The sequence below is a fragment of the Drosophila hydei genome, unplaced genomic scaffold (genome assembly GCF_003285905.1).
Source record: "Drosophila hydei strain 15085-1641.00,03,60 unplaced genomic scaffold, DhydRS2 tig00008114-arrow-pilon, whole genome shotgun sequence".
Classification (NCBI taxonomy): domain Eukaryota; kingdom Metazoa; phylum Arthropoda; class Insecta; order Diptera; family Drosophilidae; genus Drosophila; species Drosophila hydei.
The window spans coordinates 10,667,100-10,688,162 of NW_022045827.1; the positions used below are offsets into that span (position 1 = coordinate 10,667,100).

Sequence of the window (21,063 nt, forward strand, 5' to 3'; positions counted from 1 at the left end):
CAGCTTCCAATAATGGCTTATTTTAATAAAATATCCAACTTATCGATATTGATCTTCTCTGATCATATTATCGGATATGATGACATATGTCCTATAAGCTTATCAGTTGATCGGAGAAGATTTGCTGACAGTAGCTGTACAAATGTTACCACGGCTCAAGGTGAGTTTAGATATCATGTTTGATCGATCATTAGACAAGATCAAGAGTTAAGATCTTTTTCAACTTTGGGATTCTTGTTGGGAAATTGCAAAAGATATAAAATTTATATTTACATTTGAAGATAGTTTATACAAATAAATGTTTATACAAATAAATCTCAGGTCTCTATCTGCAATAATTATCACAATATTTTAGTATTTAAGCCTATTATACTATATAAAATTCCTCCTTTCCAGTGGACGTATATTTGTATCGGAAGTGCAAAAATCTCTAATATATTATTCAATTATCAAGTCTTCATAATCTGAAATGCTGCAAATAATAGAGTATATGTTTCAAAGGATATATTTAAGGATATATAAGAGAGTATATGTTTCACATTTCAAGCCACATGTCTTGTCAGCTAATATGCTCTTTTCAATTATTCAAGCAGTATACATATATATACACATATATTTCATTATATATGGACATTTTATTTACTCCGCATTCATGTTCATGAATATCGATATCGATTTTAAGCTGCTCCATTTCTAGTAAGGGCATTCCCCTAGTCGCCGTTGCTTGATTTGTAAGTTTATTCGCTTATTTTCTAGTTCATGCTGCAAATGTGGCATTGAATTTCATATTGCGCGCTGTTCCAGCAGCCAAGCCGGTCCCCGGTCCCCAATCGCATCGACAATCGTAAGCGTCGCATTCGCCATCGTCTCCATCGTCGTCGTCGCCGTCGTCGTCTCGCTGCGATCCGCTGTAATGGATGTTATGTTCTGGCGGCGATCGCATGACAGGCGCATGTTGAAGCCGTTGGCATCCGCACCATTATGGCAACTGGGTACCCGATGCCACAGCCCCAGCCGCAGTCCCTGCCCGAGCCTTTGCCTCAGCTGCTGTCCCTGCCCACCATTGCATTGGCAATGCATCGCATTCCCCAAAAAGCGTGTAATCAATAAACAACAAGAGCCATCGAAGCTACGATCCGATGCCCCCTTCAGCCAGCTCGGCCCAACTGAACAGTTGCCCTGCTCGCTGGACTCCCTGAGACAGGCATCTCGTGTAACCTATGGGAATGCTCTGGCTGGCTGGCTGGCTGGCTGGTCGGCTATTTGGCTGCCTGGCGACTGCTGGCGATTGCGCTCGATTGTATCTGTTTCGCTCTTCTTCTGCTCTTTCTGTATCTGGATAATGATCCATTGTTTGCATCTTGAACTTGTTTTAAATGCGCGCGCACTCGCACACATCCCAGCCTCCCATCCCGGCCACTCCACTCCATCTTGTGGCTGGTGCCTCCTCCTCATCATCATCGTCTTCGTACTCAATGTTCCCGTCGTCGTGGTCGTCAACGCTGCAGCCATATCTGGAGTCTGCGGCTGATTCATTCGCTGCACACCTCACATAAAAACAAAAGCAAAAACACAGGCAAAACCAACTACAACAGAGCTGCTAAATTGCTGAGCTATCCGCGTGGCATGTTCAACAATTTCTTCTAATTAGAAGATATTTTGCGCTTATTAGAATATGTTGCGACACGGAGAATTTGGTTAAAGCGCATTCAGGTGCAGACAGCATCGGCAGGCCACCATGTAACCAGCATGAGAACTTCAGATCGAGGGCTTATATCAGGAAAAGAAGAGCTTATGCAATTGCATGGCTAGAAATTGAATACGAACTACAGATATGTGAATGCTATTTTTAAATTTATTATTATAGATATATCGAAAATAAATCTAATAGAATTTCATTTTTTATTTTTACATATTTAAAAAAAAATAGACAAATAAGTAAAAATTATTTTATATTTTTGTTGATTATCTATTTTTATTTTAGGCGAATTAATTTTTCTTTTACGAAACAATTTTAAAATTAAATTTATTAAAAAAATATAGATTAAAAGACCAACAGAAAATTATTTTTTACACATTTCTGCTTAGAATACTTCAGGGCCTATCTTAAGGTTTCCGCTCTATTGTTGTCTAAGACGAAAGCCTTTATTGTTAATACTAATTTATAAAAGATTTGATTTTTGATAACAAATAATATAATATAATCATATAATTCAACTATAATTTCTACAAACTATCAAAGCTTACATATAAGACATATATATATTTGTAAGTATATATAATTATTATCAAATAGACAGAAGTAAAGAATGAAAGAACTAACCTGTTCCAATAATACTTCTAATATATTACACTCACTATCAGCCCAGCAGAGGGGGCACAAGAGGTAGCAATAAAAAATTGTACTGCAATGCGATTTCATAAACAATTTTAATCTAATCTGCTGCACATGAAAATAAACCAGCAAGAAATATGATCAGCGACGATTAAAGCGCTTTAAATCAATCAAAATGTATTGATAGGCTTCGGTGATGGATTTACAAGCGAAACGGCTTGGTCTTATAATTTCAGTAGAATGATCGTAAATCCGAATTATGATTGGCAGCATTGCCTGTGAGGCCGTTACACGTGAATCGACTAATCCTTATCGCTATCATACCATATATAAGACTAACTGTTAGCAATACGATTTAAGTAAATTGTTTAATAGCACTCACTGTGCCAGACGATAGGCACAGGGATTTATAGTTTGCTCACTCTTATCACTCAGCTGGGCTTCTCTTGATTTCACTTCGATTTGCTCGTATATTAGACATATCAGATCAAATAGTTAATGAATGTTTTCGTGTTTTTGTGGCTTTTGGCTTGCTCATAATTTATTCTCAAGATGATTTGCATGGCAATTCCAATGAAAGATCCAAACTGACAGCCATAAATATTCAACTCAAAACTCAAACCTTTTGTGTTTTTGTTTGTTTCTGTTTTTTTTTTCTTTTGTGGTGAAAAACTTTTAAATATTCATGCGCGATATTTGTCGAAGCGACAGATCTGCAGCGGCTGCGATCGATTGTCTCCTGAGTTGTAGGCGCTGATCTTGGCCCAGGTCCTTTGTTTTTTTTCCTTTTTTCCTTTTTGTTGAAGCAACAGCCTCAATGCCATTCGATTGTTCGAGCAAGCCAAATGCCAAAAAACAATGGGTCATTTAGCCAGTGTCTGTGGCCTGCCTGGATTGTGTTCGGGTTCCCCAGTCTCTGGCACCGAGTAACTTACCGAAAACGTTACCGATCCTGACAGCCAACAAGTATGGCACGACTCGTTGGCCAAGGCTCTTGTCCTTGTCCCTCGCAACATTCGCAACATTTGGCCGGGTCCTCTGAGTGATTTATTAAGTTTGTGTCAATTCTTGAAATTATTGGCTCCAAACGAGTGGCCAAAGCCATAGCTGGGCCACATCCTCATTGCATCGTGCTGACGGCTTCTGCATATCTTAACACATTTCGGTATTCCCTTGAAAACTCAGTTCATAGAAGATGGAATCCCTTGATCAAATCTCAGGAAATACCAGATACCTGATACCAGATACACCCTATTAATTTGCATGATCTTTGTGTTTCAGACATTCCACTGAAGCTCTCAGCTCGCTCCGAGATACTTTATCTTCTCTCATGATTGAGAGAGTTATCATTAGACTCTCTTATCAACTCTAGACTTGGGCACAACTAAGTATCAAATACCAATAGAGCATATCCAATCTAATCTATCTTTAAGCTTTCAGTTGCTAAAGCAGTAAGCCTTGAGTTGGTATAAATGGCAAAACAGATTGCCAAAACAGCGAGCCATCAAGACGCGATGACTTGTGTTGAGATCTCAGCAACTTAATCTGTTAACTGAATAGAGTGCAAATGCCAAGACACAGGCGAGTGCAGCTCGAGTGAAGCTCGATTCCATTCAGCAAAGTGGGTAGCACATATATAGCAAATGGCAGAGGCGCTTGAAGGAGCCATAAGTTAAATTTTCATGCGCTTCGGCTGTCAATTGTGCGCAGCCAACAACTCAGTTTAATGGCAGCAGCCCATGAGGCGCAGCTACAGCAACAAAATTTAAATACAAACAGCTAGGAGCAGCAGCCACCACAGCGCGAACCACAGCAGCCCAAGCTCGAATGGCGCTAAATCAAACGATGGCCACGAAATTGCCATAATGACGACACAGCGATGACGATCGTCATGATGATGCTCCCGATCATGATGATTATTACGTTCTCGGCGCATCGGCAGCCAAAATAATCAGCTCAAAATTATTGCAAAGCCGCGCAAAGCCGAAGAGCACTTGCTGAAATCTCAGCGCTACTTGCAGCAAGGAAGAAGCTAAGGAAGAAGAGCGCATAGTAATTTCTGTGGAAGAGTCGCTAGTTGAATACCCTTAGGAAGAGTTTAATGAAAGACAGAGGGAGAGAGAGGAAGAGAGAGAGACAGAGAAAGAAATATTGAAAACTAGAGTAGGATTTGAGCTGACAAACTTGATCAGAAAATCATAATACCCAGCGCAAAGAGTGCCTGCATAAAAGCTGATTGCACATGTTGCAAGTTGCAAGTTGCAAGTTGGCAAATCGAAATTATCGCATAATCGTGTAGAGCGCGCGTTCAGGCAATTTCGGTTTGGATTTGTGGCTGCTCGGCACAGAAGCGACAGCGCGTCGCATGCAGCACAGAACGTTGCAGCCGAGTGCAAATTTGTGGCAGCTACTTTATCTGCCACTCGCAGTGAAGAGAGGCTCGGCTGCTGCCTCTGCCTCAGCCTCAGCCTCACATGTGCTGATGATCTGCAAACAAAAGTCACATTGGTCACGATCGCGTCGCCAGGCAACGGCCTGCTGGCAGCAGACTGCTCTAATTGAGTGTGGGCGTGGCAGGCACTCAAATGACTCAGGCAGCGTATATATATTAATGAGTTGCAGCAACATGAAGCTGATGTTTGGATATGGAAAGTGAAAAGAAATGTCAATTAATTGATGCCTTAAATAATTTTGTAAACATTTAGAATATAAATTTTGAACTTAGAATATTTCTATTAACTGGAATGTTTCAGCTGACATTTTGGCTAAGGAATGCGAGTGGCCTGGACGTTGGATTAGATAGTGCAGATAATTTGATAAGTGAACTAGACTCAAACAGGGTATATCCCTGTCGAACAATTCCGAGAAAAATTCGCCTCTAATTTCTCTCTCTCTTTCTTCTTTAAGATTCAAGTTTTTGCATTCTTAATTTACTAATTCGAAATTTAGTATAAAAGCTGAAAAAGAGCACAGTTTAGGCCCAGGTTCTTCCGACTGTTAGTCATAGTCTCTCACATCGTAGCCTCACAGAATTTTGATATTTAAACACTGAACTATGACCTTCTAATCGACATTCGTACAGCCCCGCCTGACATTCATTTATGATTCATTTAACGCGGTTACCTATCAGTGAGTCACTGAGTCAGTCCAAAAAAAACTCTTTGATAAACAAATACTTAAGTATATTGTATATGTGAAGCAAGAGGTTTTTATGACTGACTAGAGTTCAGATGAGACTTCAGAACATATCAAAGTTCAGCGCGCGTAATTGTGCCCATAAAAGTCAAGAGAAAGTGAGCAAGATTAGAAGCAATCTAATTCAATAGCTCAATAGTTAGTTGTCAGTTGACAAGTTGACAGGAAAATCATATAAATTTGAGTGAACATTTGAAACTCTTTTTACTTAACAAATCTCAGGTGCAATTGTCGGCTGATCATCTTTTCTGACTCACACAACTCGTTTTAGGAAACATGTCGAAAATGTGGAAAAAATTCATAATTATTCTGATGGTCTGCACACTCGATAGCTATTCGATGCCCGTGGAGCTACCGAGGCAGTTGGTGGCGGCAAAGAGCGGCGTTGGCCATGCGCTTTACAGCATCGAGGGCATAGTCCTGCCGCCCGATCCGACACTGCGGCTCACTGAACGTTGGCCGGCCGATATAAGTCTCTCGATCAACGGCGGCGAGTATCTGGGCTTCGTGCAGGCCGATGGCAATTTCGTGATTAGCGGCGTGCCCTCTGGCAGTTACGTGCTTCACGCAGATCACGCGGATATATTCTTTCAGCCGATTCGCGTGGACATTACCCAAACCGGGAAGCTGCGGGCACGCAAGCTGTGCTATCTGAGGCCGTCACAGGTCTTGAAGCTGCCCTATCCGGTGATGCTGAAGCCGGGCATGCGACGCAGATACTTCCGTAGCCGGGAGCAGTGGAATATCATGGATTACATGCTGAATCCAATGGTGCTGCTGATGGTGGTGCCGCTGCTCTTGATGCTGTTGCTGCCGCGACTCATCAACGATCCGGAGACTAAGCGTGAGATCGAGAACATTCAATTCCCCAAAATACACACAGGTGTGCCGGATCTCAGTGATGTGCTCACCTCGCTTCTAACCGGCAAACATCCCTTGGAGAAGCAGAAGAAAGCGATCGCAGGCGCCTCGAGCAGAAGGCGCAACTAGGCTAAGTGGTTAAGGTTAACTGTGAAACGAAAGCCTCTCAATTGTTAAGTTTCCTTCATTCTTGCTCTATGAATAATAGCCGTATTGACACAAATTGAAACGTCTTATGTTATGAGATATGTACCTAGCATCTAGGATCTGGGATATTAGCTACTGCAAAGACCAGTTGAGGTGGGCCTTAGGCAAAATGTTGGCATGTTTTATCATGAACTTTATATCTTTCTCTTATTTTGATCTCTAAATATCATTCAGTGGAACATTCCTTTATTTCCACTTAACACTTGGTTTCAGGGCACCTTCTGAAAAGTTTAGATATTTAGGAGCTGCTCACATTAGTCTAGAGCTGCAGCAGGCAAAAAACAAAACTCAGCTCACATTATTTTTTAATTTTTAATTTTGATAGATGGAGAAATTATTGCGAATAGCCAACTTCTTGCACTCCTTAACAAATTTTTGTTAGCTAAAGATTAATACTTTTAGTATTTTTTAATTATTCCTAATCAACAGTAAAACAAAACAGATTCTTTAACTCTTATATTACTAAGAGATTCTTGGAATCTGCTTCTGAGTATCCTTTTCTACTATTAGATCATTATCTTGCTGCGTTAGCTGTTGAGAGTTCTGCGATTACAATTAATGCTAGTAGAGAGGCAAAGCAAGTTAAGCCAGCTTTATATCATGGCTAGACTTCACACAATACAAAGCCAAATAAATTGTAGGCTCACTTTAGGAAAAAAGAGAGTTTTTCCTAATTCAAGATTTTTTTAAAATATTTTTATTTATTTCAAGAATTTTAAACAATATTAAATAACTTTTTTAACTTTTTAACTACTCCAAAAAGCAACTGTTTGAAAGATAATTTTTAGTTTAAGTTTTTTTTGCATCTTTTAAAGATTCGATTTGAGTTCCGAACGCTTGCTTCTAGCACTTTCAGTTCTACGATCTCTTCTGGAATATCATTTTATATTGCACTTCACAGCATTTTATTCAATGCTTGTTTCAAATTTTGTTCAGCTGAAAGAAAAGTGTTTGCCGCCCTTAAGTAAAGTAGAAAATTCGTGTTTATAAATTCAATAAAAGTCGGTTTATTTTGATCACAATGATTAATTTTTTCCAATTTCATTCTCTTTGCCCAGGAATTTGGCAGCCCTGAGAAGGGCTTTTCCTTATACTTTTTATATATTTTCATATTTTTTTTATAATTTCAATTGTTTTTTTTTGGGCAATGGGGCCAATTAAAGAAAGAGAGAAACGCCCGCAGCAGCCAACAGTTGCCGCAGTCTTTCAAGGATGTCACGAGGCGCAGATGAAACGATTCTGCAAGCAGAAGAAAATGGAGAAAAGTTTGATTAGAACTGATGAAGGGCACGCAAGTTAGGATTTATATAGACTTTTGTTTATAGCTAGCTGATAATTACCTTGAAAAAGTCGGCCCGCTGGCTTGGCTGAGCTGTGTGGGCGTGGCGCGCACAATGGGCGGCAGGCTGAGTGCGTGACCAGAGCAACTGCCGCGACGCGCTGCGATTCGTCGAAATGTCCTTTCGATCTCGCAACATACATACATATATATATGTGAGTCTTGATATATATATATATATATATATATATATCTTGATTTGTGGTCTTCGCTGAGTGCGTACATAGAAGAGTCTCGCTTGACTTTGCCGCCGCGCCACGCCTCCGACTAGGGGAGGCGCCGCGGCTGGCCAAGCGTGGCAAACAAAAAGGTTGACAAAAAATCTTTATTTTGTTCGAAACAACGAAAAAATATTTTCGGTGGCAAATTCTTGGCGTGCCCACGCTTTAGGCGGTCTTCTCTTTCTTCACGCAGAACTGACGCAAAGCCGCCAGCGAGTTGCTGGCGCTCAAATTCTCCGGCGCCGACGAATCGCCGCCAGCGGCAACCGCTGCAGCCGCTGCGGCCGCCGCCGCTGCTAGCTTGGCGCGCGTATTGGCTGCGCCGCTGCCGCCGCCGGCGCCGCTGCTGCCGAGCGAATCGAACATGGAGGAGAGCGCGTTGAGCGAGTCGCTGGGATACTTTTTGGCATTGCCGTCGCTGCCGTCGTAGGACTTGTGGCTGGAGGCGGGCGATTTGGGTGTGGCCGAGCGCTGACTGTCCGCTGGGCTGCGCGGCGGCAGCGGCAGACGCGACGACTGCGGGCTGGCGGCAGCGGAAGACGATTTTGGTGAGTTGCCATTGTTGTTATTGTTATTGTTGTTGTTGTTGCTGCTGCTATTGTTATTGTTGTTGTAGTTGCCATTCAGCAGCGGCGCCTCGGCGTCAATTTTGGGCGAAGCAGCGGCCAGATCCTGCGGCTCATCGCTCAGCTCAGACTTGATTTCCATTTTGAGACTCGACTCCGGCTCCTGTTTGATGGGCGCTTCCAGCGACTGTGACTGCGACGCCGACGTCGACTGATGCTGCTGCTGCGGCAGCTGTTTCTCCGGCGTGGGCGCCTCCAGGCGCGGCTTGGCCTCAGCGCTGCACTCGCTGCCGCTGCGCTCGCTGCTCGTGTAGCGATAGTGCTGATAGTAGGGATCGCTGGTGTCAATCAGCGGCTTGTTGTAGTCCACGGTCTCATCGATGCCCAGGCGCTTCAGGATGCTGCTGGCCACGGGCGAAGTGTTCTTGGTGGACGAGTTCGAGGGGCTGCTCGCAGGCAGACTGGCGTGTCGCGGCGGCGTATCAAAGCTGGTGGTGAACATTTGCTCGATGGCGCTGAGCACGGAGGAGGAGCCGGCAGCTGCCTTGCCTGTGCCTGAGCCCGAGTTGGTACTGCTGGCATTGGCTGCGCCGTTCTTCTGCTCCAGCTCGGGCGACTTGTTCTTGGCCAGCAGCTGCGCCGCTTTGGCAATCTCCTCGGGCGACTTGACGCCCGTTATGTACTGGCGCATGCGTTCGGCGAAGAGCGCCGCCTCCGACTTCTCGGGCTTGGGCTTCTCCAGCGGCTGCTCCTCGGGATTGGCCTTCAGTTCGAGCAGCTTGCGCACTGGCAGTGACTTCTCGCGCTTCTTGGGCGCCGGCCGCTTCCGGGCGCCGGCCGACTGCAGCAACGGCTCCGCATAGTGATTGTTCTTGGCCATGTGATTGCTGAGATCGCCCAGCGAGCTGAAGGCCTTGTCGCACACCTTGCAGGTGAGCACGGCGGACAGCGTGCGCGACTCCTCGGAGCTGAGGCTGTTCTGGCCGCTGTCCTTGCCGTGATCGTTGTTCGAGTTGCCCGACTTGATCGAGATGCTCTGCTCCTGCGAGAGGATGTTCGTATAGTGCTGCGTCTCCTGCATGTGCTTGGTCATCTCGCCCAGCGAGCGGAAGCTCTCGCCGCAGCGCATGCACTTGAGTATCTGCATCGCCTGCTCGACGCCCTTGCCCAGCCACACGTTCTGGCCGCGCACCAGCTTCCGCGGCAGCGGCGTGGGCGGATCGCCGCGATACTGAAACGCGTTCTTCACATTCGCCGAGGGCGCTTGGCTGCCCGACTGCTTGCGCTGCTGTTGATGCTGCTGCTGCTGCGACTGCGACTGCTGCTGCTGCTGCTGCTGATGGTGGTGGTGGTGATGGCCGCCAGCTTGCGCTGCACCGCCCGAGTGGTGGTGCGGCTGATTGCTGGGCAAATTGCCGAACGGAGGCACATTCACGCCGCAGTGTTTGCTGTCCTTCATGTGCGTGGTGAGCGCCTCGAGGGTGGGGAAACTCTGCTTGCACCACACGCACCTAAACACCGAGCTGGCCACGCCCTTGTTCTGCCAGTGCGATTGCCAGATGTTGTGGCGCGCCTTAGTCACCCCGCCGCCGCCCTCGCCGGATGTGTTATTCGAGCTGGAGGAGCCGCTGCCGCTGCCGGCGCCCGTCTGATTCGCGGGACTCTTGGGCGGCGGTGCAGCGGCCGCTGGTGGCGTCGCCTTGTTCTGTTGCTTCTCCTTATGCAGCCCCGAGGAGCCGCCACCACCACCGCCAGCACCGCCCTTCACAATGTCCGACATCTTCTCCAGCGGATCCACCACCAGATCATTCTTGCCGTTCCAGTCGGGAAACTGCCCCGCGCGGAATATGTTGGCTGCCGCCACGGCGGCCAAGTAGGGATTGACCCCGGGCAGCATTGGAGCTGCGGCTGCTGCGGGCGAAGCGTTGGCGGGCGGGCTTTCCGACTTGAACATCTTCTTCACCTGAATCTGGCCAATGGGACTCTGTGTGTCGTGGCTGCGCTTGCGTGTGCCCACTGACAGGTCGAGCGGGTTGTTGGCGCCATCGTCGAACTCCTCCTCCTCCTCGGAGGCCACCGGCTCCGCGGACTCAGCGCGCGCATACATATTGGTGCGAAAGTCCAGCGCCTCCGAATTGCTGCTCGAGGCGGTGGGCGAAGCCTGTGGCGGCAGCTTGAACGGCGCTGCCGCCTCGCTGGGCAGCGGCAACGGCAGCCGCGGACCTGCAGCAGCAGCCGCTGCCAGCGGGAAGCCATACTGCTGCGCGGCGGCAGCTACCATGTGCAGGTAGGCCTCCATGGAGGAGGGCTGGGCGGGCAGCGACTGCGGCACCGCCGGGAATGATGAGTGCATTGTGGTGGGCACCGCCGGCAGCACGCCAGCCGACATATTCGCCGCGTCCCGCTGGCCACCATTGTCCGAGGAATTGGAATCGTGCGAGGGGCAGCGCTCGCTGGAGTTCGCCGATTCCGTGGAACGTGGACGTGCTGTGGGCAGGGCGCTGCAACGAGTCGATAGACGAGGCAAAGTTATTGCAAGTGTCTTCTGACTGGGTATAAATATTTGATATAAGGCAAAGTTAAGTAGATTTAAGAGCTAAGACAATCTTATATGGTCATTATTGTAATATATATATAATTAATTGATATGATAAGAATTAAAAATAAAGGTGATGGAGAGTGTACAGAAGAGATTGAGATAGATTAATGTAAGATATAAGAACTGATACGCTTAGAATACTTGTATTGGAAATTCAATCCATTCAATAAAAGAAATACAATCTCATTTGTGTCAGACTGTATTTCAATTCCTAATTCCCAACCTAATCTACTTTTAAGTAGCCTTTAAGCACAGTAGTCACTCGCTTGTTATAACCTTTCAATGCTAAAGCTATGGCTGAAAGCTTCACTGAGATCCTACTGAGAATGCTATACAAGTGTGTAACAGTTGGGTTCAGTAAGAAAATCTTTATGTTAGATAAAACATGCAACACAAAGATGTGAGGAAATGCAAATCATAGGTTGCTTGCTTTGAAATAAATTAAGAATAATTCAATTAAAATATGTCGAAAAATGATTTAGATATATTTACTGTGTATATAGTATCATAATAAAGAAGCAGGCAGATAAAGAGAGGAGGATAAAGAGAACTTCGACTGCATGAATTGGTCCTAAAGCAAGAACGATCGCAGCTAAAGCACTTGATTATCAATTCAATCGTTGATCTCTACGCCATCGCCCACTCTCTCTCTCTTTCTCCCTCTCTCTCTCTCTCTCTCACACACACTCTCACTCACTCTAAGCCATTAATTAATCAACAGCAATAAATTGTGCTAATTATACAAAACGTTCAGAAATTAGGCAACGTGATCAGCGCTCATTGATCATTGATTATTGATCGACAAGCGGCAGTCAGAGATTGGTTATCAGTGATCAGTGATCAGTGATCACTGATCGTTTGATCAACTTGTTGCTCACCAATCATGTTTGCTGAGTGAACAGCTCACTCTTAATGGCCGCCAATGCCATTTTGACAGTAGACAAATGGCAAACACTCGCTCGCGGCAATCGATTGGTCGTTGTGTGGCGTGGCAAGAACTTTTCCCGCCCCCCAATTACATAATCGGCTCATTAGAGTGTGCGATAGAAAGAGATGACATTGCTTTCGCATTTGCATACGCTAACAATGGCAGCTCGATCGTAGATCATTAGTGAAAGCTTGCCATTCGATCATAATTCGGCTTTCGAGAGATCTCTCTTGCTCCGAATCTATATGAGCGAGTTATATAAAGCCAACTGCATTTGATATTACTTTTCTGTCAGCTCATTGAGTAGCGGTCGAGCAGCCATAAAAATCTAGTGGCACAACAATGGCAACAATATGAAACATATGTCAACATTTCGTTTGTTATTCAAATCCATAAACCAAAACGAAACTGTGTCCAGCTGTTTCATGTGTCGCCCCGCTGCCACAGACCCCACGCCCCCCTTCGCCGCTTCCAGCGACAAGTTTTGCCTGTAAAAATCGTTAAAAATCGGTTAAATTTATTTTGGAACAATGGCGTTTAATTCGAGACAGCCAAAGCGTGAATTATGATCGGAGCTCATCATCGCGATTATCAACAGATCTTTCGACATCTAAGATCTGTTTTATCTTCAGCTCATTTCGCTGAACGCAGAAGGCGGCCCATAAAATTGACGACAAAGCGAGCCACAAAAGCCATTCCACATATTTTGCATAAATTAAGTCGGTTCACCTACCTCCCCCACCACCGCCCGCCCCTCCCCCTCCTCTGACCTGCTCCTAATGTGCATAAATAACGAACAAATTTTTATTGCTCTGCATCTACTTATAAATCTGCAAAAGGCACATGCTTAACCACATACATATATACATAAATACATATATGTATCTATATATATATATTTATTATTTTTTCATTTATGAATTTTGCTTTGGTTTTGATTTCCTCGCTTTTTACACATCTTTTTTTATTTATATACCACAAAAGTTGTAAAACTTTGATGGCAATTTTATTAGTATTAGTTTTCTGTGTGTGTTTGTGTGGGCGTGGCTTGGGCGCTCAGAGCTGCTGACTCGCTAAGTTGTTGAATTTGCCGGAAATGGCAAAGCTTTTGACTTGACTTACGAGCGAATACATAACTTGGCTTCGTAACAATTATTGATTGACAGCAAAATGATTAAATATATGAGTCATTTAAAGACATTCATAACATTTATACCTATCAGGTATATTCGTCATTTATTTATATGTAGAACAGCCTATGAGATTTCGCTTTCAATCAAGCTCATCACTCCTACTGCAACAAGTTGGCAGCTTTGTCTCGATACAAATTACTCTTTAAGTAGGCGAATACTATGTGGAGACTTAAGATACAATGGAATGTGCTCAGTTTATATAGTATCTATATTAAGTCTCTCATAGCTCGAGTAGGTTTTGCTTAGCAAGGTAAAAACTGTTGCTACTCTAACCAAATAGTAAGTTTATGGAACTCAACTGTGATTGAGACGTTCAGGGCATAAATAGCTCAACATTTGTATACTCCATATCTATACCTGAAGGAAGAGCAAGTGCACCTTAAGTTCATATAACTGAAGCTCTAATAGATGTAGACAAACGAAGCAACCAGGGAGACAGTTAAACAGAGTAGGGCATAAAAATAAGAATAAAGCAACATTTTAAATCTTAAATATTTACGAATATAAAAACGTAATTATATGAATATATAGTAATTTATTTTAATACAAATTAAAAATATGTTAATATAAATAAAAAAAAATAAATAAACATATAAGAAAAAAATAATTATTAAATACATATAAAAATATATGTATTTAAAATTATAAAATATAAAACAAAAACAAATATATATATATATATATAAATATTAATTTAAATATATAAAAAATAGATATATAAAATTATAAAAGAAATATATATAAATAAATATATAAATATATTAAGATAAATATATCTCATCGTTAATCTTAATTCTTCATATCAAAATGCATTCTTAATAAAAATAAAAAGTTTTTAGTTAAAGTTTTGTTATTTTATTGCTTAAATCACACAAAATTTGTATTGAAATAAATATAAAACAACAACATTTGTCCCACATTTCCAACTCATAAATATAACATAAATATATAACATATATATAATATAAATTTCATAATTTTAAACTAGCAAAAGAAATGAAGTCCAAATATTTTCTATATTTTCTACTCAATTTAAACCCAAAGAATGTTCTTCACTCTATATATTTTTTACTTTCCATAATTCTAGCTTCTAGCTCACCTAGAACATTTAAGTTTTGGTGTCTCAATGTCTTAGAGCTGTTTGGCTGGGCGAACGATCACTCAATGCTGCCAGCATTAAGTTGTCCAACACAATAAACATTTTATCAAGCTATCTATTGTGGTAAAACTTATTGATGGATAGCGTCGCATAGATCCACAAATTGCTGTTGCCACTCGCCTCTAAGTGCAGTAATATTGATGGGCCTTTGCCCAATGTCAAACACTGCCGCCATCAACTATATAGACTATATAGTTATGATTCATGGAAGCTTTTTACCTATTTTATATAACATCGGAATTGAAACACCTTTCGCTCAGACACCTAATACACCGAGCCACGTTTAGCTGTGCGCAAATTGCTAATTGGATTTTCAGATGGCGAGGTGCGATTAAGAGTCGCATAAAAAACTACAGAAATAGCTCAGCTCAGCTTCAAGTTTTCCACGGACTGCAGCTATCATAATATGCAATCTTGTTATTTGATGAAGCTTAAATCAAAATGATTTATAGGCAGCGAGTGAAATGCAGTTAATTACAAGCGGGAATTGTCTCATTAATAATCAAACACACACACTCACAGAGAAAGGCACATGCAGCCGCTAGGCAGATTGACGGGTTTGATCTGTGCTAAATACTGGCTGCAGATACTTTTGTATCTGCCAGATACTTTGCCGTGCACGCATGACTAATACAACAACTAAATATTACTAAATAGCCCCCTCGGCCAGGCTAGCTGCAAATTGTGCGCATAAATCTCTGCAGTAATAGGCGCGTACTCAAACACATTTACAGCTATACGGCCAGAGATAGAGATAGAGATACATATATAGAGGCTAAAGATACAGCTGCGCCCACGTCAAGCATATGAAATTCGTATTTTCAACTATTTTACTATTTTGATTTATTCAGTTTGCTCGACAGCGCATTTTCCCATTTCCAAATGAGTTGAAGAACCGAAAAAGAAAAGACGCTGAAGCTGAAGCTGAAGCTGGAGTCGACTTCTGTGCTGAAGCGAAACTCGTTTTGCGTTCCGATTTATTAAAAAATGTATCTCAAAACGAGTTTAATCACAAAGCCTATGGCAAACGTTTAGCCAGCGATAATTGCGTGCGATACTTGAGCGATTGAGCAAGTCGGCAATGGCATTTAGTTGGCTCAGCTCACTATATAGATATATATATCCGTATAAAGAGAAAGAGAGAGAGAGAGAGCGAGGTATATATATCGTGCTATTTATCGCTTGATATTTGGCTTATAAATCAATTTCTCTGCCTTGCTTTATAGCCGACATATGGTCTGGGTGGGTGTTTCTTGATATATGGCCAATATATCGGTGCGAGCTGAGAATTTATAACGACAGGTGTTGCCACGATTGGGACGACAAAAGCATCAAAACGTCTCGCACATTCGTCACATTCAAAAATAATTCCCAAATCGAATTCTTAGATAATATTTTGTATCAAATGGATCCAGTTTTGGACTAATAGCTAATTAGTCGACTTCTATGTGTGAGTTTCGTTAATGAAAACCAGTTTTAAAATCGATTAACGTACAGACATTTCTTTCCCTCTCCCCATCTCTCTTTCTCTCTTAACAGTGTCGAGCTGGCTTCAAATCATTTTAGATATAATTTTACAAATTTCAATTATATTGAGCGCAAAAATTTGTAATTAAAAATCATTTTAAAAAAGTTTATTTTCAATGAGGAAATTTGTTAGTCTAAGAAACTTGTATAAAGAAGAAAGAAAATTTAAAATAATATCATTATTTCCTAAAATGGTAAGGTAATTAATGTATTCATATTCTGTCAACTTTTATGTTGTATAATAATTTATTTAACATTCTACTTTCTACTATTCCTACTTAATCAAACACAATTCATAATATAGTAATTTTTGTTTAGCTCTGATCTAAATGAATTTTTAGAAAATCTATGTGATTTAATTTGTTAATTAATTTGGCTTAGCTCAAGACATTTTAGTTTCAATAGATGCATACTTTATTTATTTATTAATAATGTTTGTTAACTCCCAATTTCCTTTAAATTATAAATGAACATATAATGCATAAATATAGATAATGTGTACTATGGAATATTGAATATAATATATATACCTAAATTAAATATCTAATTTATAATATAATTTTCAGTCTTCAATCTTTATATTATATTATATTTATAAGCAATTTGTGAGTTTCTCTTTAAATCTTTGAACCTATCTAAATTACCTTTTTTTTTGTTAATGGTTTATTTAATATACAAATAACTGTAATAGATTCAAGCTACATTAAAATTGAAACAATTTGAGTTGCTAAAGTAAAACTCTACACAATTGTTGCACATATTTATATATATCTTCAATTCTATTCTGATAATATGCTAGAAATTTAAAAGTTCAATAATTTCCTGGTCCTCATTAACGATATTTATTCAGCTACAAAACTTGGTTGGGTTAACGACTGCTTGTTAAACTAATAGTTATTTTTATTTATTATAAATATTATAATTATTTTGATTTATTTGTATGCTAAATATTTGAATGTTTTCTTGTATTCTTCGCAATAACTTTGGCCATTGTATATATTTAATAAACTTAAATTTTATATAAAAAAAAACTTTAAAATATTTAATAATATATTAACACTAAGGTCATTTGCTTACCCGGCATTTAGCGCCTGTCTGTAGATCTCGAGCATCAACGCCTCGTGCAACATTTTCAAGTTTTGCTGAATTTTGACGGATTTTGTTTTACTTTAATTTGCAATCAAAAATTTCACTTAATTTTGTTTTTGTTTATTTATTTACTTGTTAACTTATATATTTAATTTGACACAATATGCAATATTTTTATAATAATTCGATTTTGTTTCGTTTTTGTTGTTTGTTTATTTATATTTTGCACTTGGTATTTTTTAGCGTTTTCAGCTACGTATAACTTGTGTGTTAAATAGTGTAATATATATATATATCTATATATATTTATTTATTTATATTATTTTAGTTTTGTTTTTATATATTTATAATATTTTCATATGGCAGACAGAAAAATTTATGTTTTTTTAATTTAATTTAATAATTGCAGTTGAATCGTATACTTCGTTTGAAATTTGTTGATTTGTTTTTAAATATTTTATTTTATTTTAAGTTTTTTTTGGTGAGCAAAATATTGTTAAATATATATATTTTTAATTTTAATTTTATATTTTTTTTTGTAGTGTTTATTTTGTTAATAAATATATTTTATTTGTTTTTGTTTTTGTGTTTTACGTATACTTTTGTTGAACCATTTGTTGTTTGTTTTGTTTGTTTGTTATACTTGTTGTTGTTGTAATCAGTCTTAATAAACATTTGACGCGCATTTCATTGTTAATCTCTGCTTCTTCTATTTATTTCTTGTGAATTTTGACTAGATATGATGCATGTGTTTGTTGTTGCTGATGCCGTTGTTTTAACTAATTTGTTAATAAATTAATTTTTTTTAAATTATGCATTTCTTTTATTTGTTTTTTATCACACTTTTTGTTTTATAAATGGCGCTCAGATTAAAATAATTGAATTTGTTGTTGTTATTTTTGTTGAACACGCGTCGCACACAATTCGCTCGCTTTTATTTGTCAATGTGTGTGTGTGTATGTGTGCGTTTGTTTGTGTATGGATGTGTGCGTGCGTATGTTTTGGTTTCTTTTTGCCTTTCGTGCTTAGTGCGGTTCATCCGGATTCCGTCGTTACTCGTTTGAGAGTCGAACAGCGAATGAATGTGTCGGCGTTGCCGTGTCGTCACTGGCTGCGGCGCTGCTGCTGCTGCTGTTGCTGGCTGCCGCTTCTTCTCAGTCTCGGGTCGCTTCTTCTGCTGCTGCGCTGCTACTGCTGCTGGTGCTAGTGCTGCGTCGGCTGTCAAACTGATTCAGTCAAGAATCAGACACAAACAACAACAATGCGTCTGCGTTCGCGTTCTGCTCCTCTGCCAGTTCGCTGCTGATTGATACCAAAAAAATGAAGTTCAAAGCGCGGTGGCAGCGACGCGCACGTTTCGTTTCGTTTCGTTTTGTCTGCTTTTCTGGAGCTGGAGCGCCCTGGAAGCTGCGTTGGCGGCTCTGTTCTTGTTGTTGTTGCTGCTGTTGCTGTTGTTATTGTTGCTGGTGTCTTTTGACGAGAGTTGGACTTGAAACACGATGCTGACAACGACGCTGACGATGACGATGACGACGGCGACGGCGACGTTCGTTAACACGAAGCGCGCGTTTGGCGACGGCAATTTCTGATTCGATTGCGTTAAGCGACGGCGCAACGCAATGCGCACTCAGTGCTTGTTGTTGTTCGAGTATTTGGCGCCCCCACCAAAAAGGCGACGTCGACAGCGCAGCGTGTTGATTACTTTGCTGCTATGCTTTTTGTGTGTGTTTTTTGGTTTTGCTTTTTTTTCTCTCCTCCCCCACTACTACTAGCAGCTGGCTGTCACAAATGCTGTGATTAAATGTGCTGCTATCTCGCTCGCGCACGCTGACAGCGACGCTGGCGTCTGTGCTAATTAATTACAACGACTGCGACGGCAACGGCGACGACGACGCAGACAGCGCGAATCTGTCCACGCGCTTTTTCTTTTACCCTTTAACGTTTTACGTGCGTGTTGTTCTTGGCGGGCCACAGAGCTTTTCGAACATGATCGTTCGCTGTAACGGTCTGTTGTTGACTGAAATTGTGGCGCGCGGCCGGCGCGACGAGAGCGCGACGTTCGCGAGAGAGGGCGATGCCAGTGCGCATGGCCGTTACGTTTCCCCTACTCACCAATTGGAACTGCCATAAATCTTGTTTATGTTTTGCGGCGTGTATACGAAGTGGAAATGGAACAGTCAGCCAGTTAGCCAGCCAGCGCAGGGGAAATGTTTGTGCTCATTCTGCCTCTCACACTCTGGCTGTTGCTCGTTGCTGTCGCTCTTTCGTTGGCTCTCTCTCAAATTAGCTGCATGCAGTGTTTCGTCAGCGCGTCACCCTTTTGGTAGGTCGGCGGCTTCAGCACATTCCAATTCCATCACTCCGCCACAATTAAGATTTATGACAGTTCAAAACAAATTTTCTCACTCGCATGCGCTGGCTCACTCACTCCCTCACTCCAATGGCTGTGCATGAGTGTAACTCTGTGTGTGTGTAAGTGTGCGTGTGTTGGTTGCTCAGAAGGTGGTTCGTTCTAATTTGTTGCTGTTGTTGCTGCTGCCTCTGCTGCTGCTGCTGTTGCTGTTGCTGCTTTCGTCTGCGCCGCTGCTGCAGCTGTCGCGCTTTCGACATTTTGTCTCTCTGTCTGGCATTTTTTTGTGTTTTTTTTTTGCGACGTGCGGGTGTTCTGTCTGTGTGAGTGTCCACATATTTGCATGCAGATGTGTATGTGTGCACACAATGACATTGTAATACAGCTAAATATGTACAAAATGTAAATAGCAGCAAAGCTCGAAACTCTATTCCTCGCGCTCCGTTCGTCAATTTGATGACAGCTTTTGAGGGCTGTTTGCTGAATTGCATATATATACTAGGCATGCATGTGTAAGCGTGCATTCATTGAACAACTCGGGCATATGCCTGCATGCACTTTCGTTCAGTATTCTAAATTTGCAATTTACAGTTTGCTTATTTGTTCCATTCATCGTTTCAGATGCCTAACATAAGTTTAATTCCGAATTTAACAGCCGCTTTTATGTTTTTAATTAATGTTGCGTTTCTCTTTGCATATTTAAAGCAATCGAGGGAAGTTCATAGAGTTGGAATGCTGAAAATGAGATAGAAATTAAATGAATAAGCTATAAAATATTTTTAAAAATACTTCAACTGTTCAATTAGTTATTGAGAAAAAAATGTTGAAGAGACAGATAAAATGAGGGAGAGTGAGAGAGAGAGAGGGGGAGAGAGAAGTAGAATCAGTTACCTTTGATAGTGTTCAGATATATAATGGGAAATACTTTTATACCAGATATACTAAAATATCTTTATTCTTTATCTTATTTTTCACTATGGAATATCTCCAGAAGTATTATATGGTGAAAGAAGTATCATTTTAACATATATCTCGACCAAGACTGACAACTGTCTCATATGATTTCTGTATTCCCCATATAGTTTCCATAAGTATCTTAAAATACTTTCAGTTTTCTGTACTCTAAGATCTTCTTATAGAAACAATATATATTATATATGTATTCTTATATTAAGAGATCTGTAGTTTCAAATATGAAGATGAAGATATTGTTATGATCTGGAATTCTCTTGCCTGGTCAAACAATCCAGTATTCCCACATATTTCTACCAATACGCTAATCATATTTTCTTAAATATATAATAATAATAAAAATATAATATTCATATTCCATATATATATCCAATACTCCATCAATTTCCTGCAATATTCTGAGTTTATTCCACCTGAAACTTACCTGAAACGAAATCAAACATAAAGATTCAAACTAGATTCGCAGTTCGTATGCAGATTTCTGTATGTTTCGATCTCTGGGCGCAAATTCCAGCTACGAAT

At 41.1% G+C, this 21,063-nt stretch overlaps 2 protein-coding genes across 2 annotated transcripts; one reads left to right on the forward strand and one right to left on the reverse strand.

Annotated features, from left to right (window-relative positions):
* Positions 1-5,806: 5,806 nt before the first annotated feature.
* On the forward strand, positions 5,807-6,520 carry LOC111603652 (ER membrane protein complex subunit 7 homolog). Its single transcript, XM_023321335.2, has one exon. The coding sequence runs from the start codon at positions 5,807-5,809 to the stop codon at positions 6,518-6,520; it is 714 nt and encodes a 237-aa protein (XP_023177103.2).
* Positions 6,521-8,144: 1,624 nt separating this feature from the next.
* On the reverse strand, positions 8,145-17,335 carry LOC111603625 (protein teashirt). Its single transcript, XM_030224458.1, has 2 exons — positions 17,208-17,335; positions 8,145-11,225 (listed from the first exon to the last, which is right to left on the reverse strand). Exons 1-2 carry the CDS (start codon positions 17,258-17,260, stop codon positions 8,324-8,326), a joined length of 2,955 nt encoding a protein of 984 aa, XP_030080318.1. The 5' UTR covers positions 17,261-17,335; the 3' UTR covers positions 8,145-8,323.
* Between the last annotated feature and the right edge of the window lie 3,728 nt (positions 17,336-21,063).

What these genes read in the sequence shown, in the direction of transcription:
- LOC111603625 (XM_030224458.1), bottom strand. Translation starts at nt 17,260, where the DNA reads ATGTTGCACGAGGCGTTGATGCTCGAGATCTACAGACAGGCGCTAAAT. An exon ending in AGACAGGCGCTAAATGCCGG is followed by an intron (nt 11,226 to 17,207) that starts GTAAGCAAATGA and finishes GACTCGTTGCAG; the next exon opens with CGCCCTGCCCACAGCACGTC.
- LOC111603652 (XM_023321335.2), top strand. Translation starts at nt 5,807, where the DNA reads ATGTCGAAAATGTGGAAAAAATTCATAATTATTCTGATGGTCTGCACA.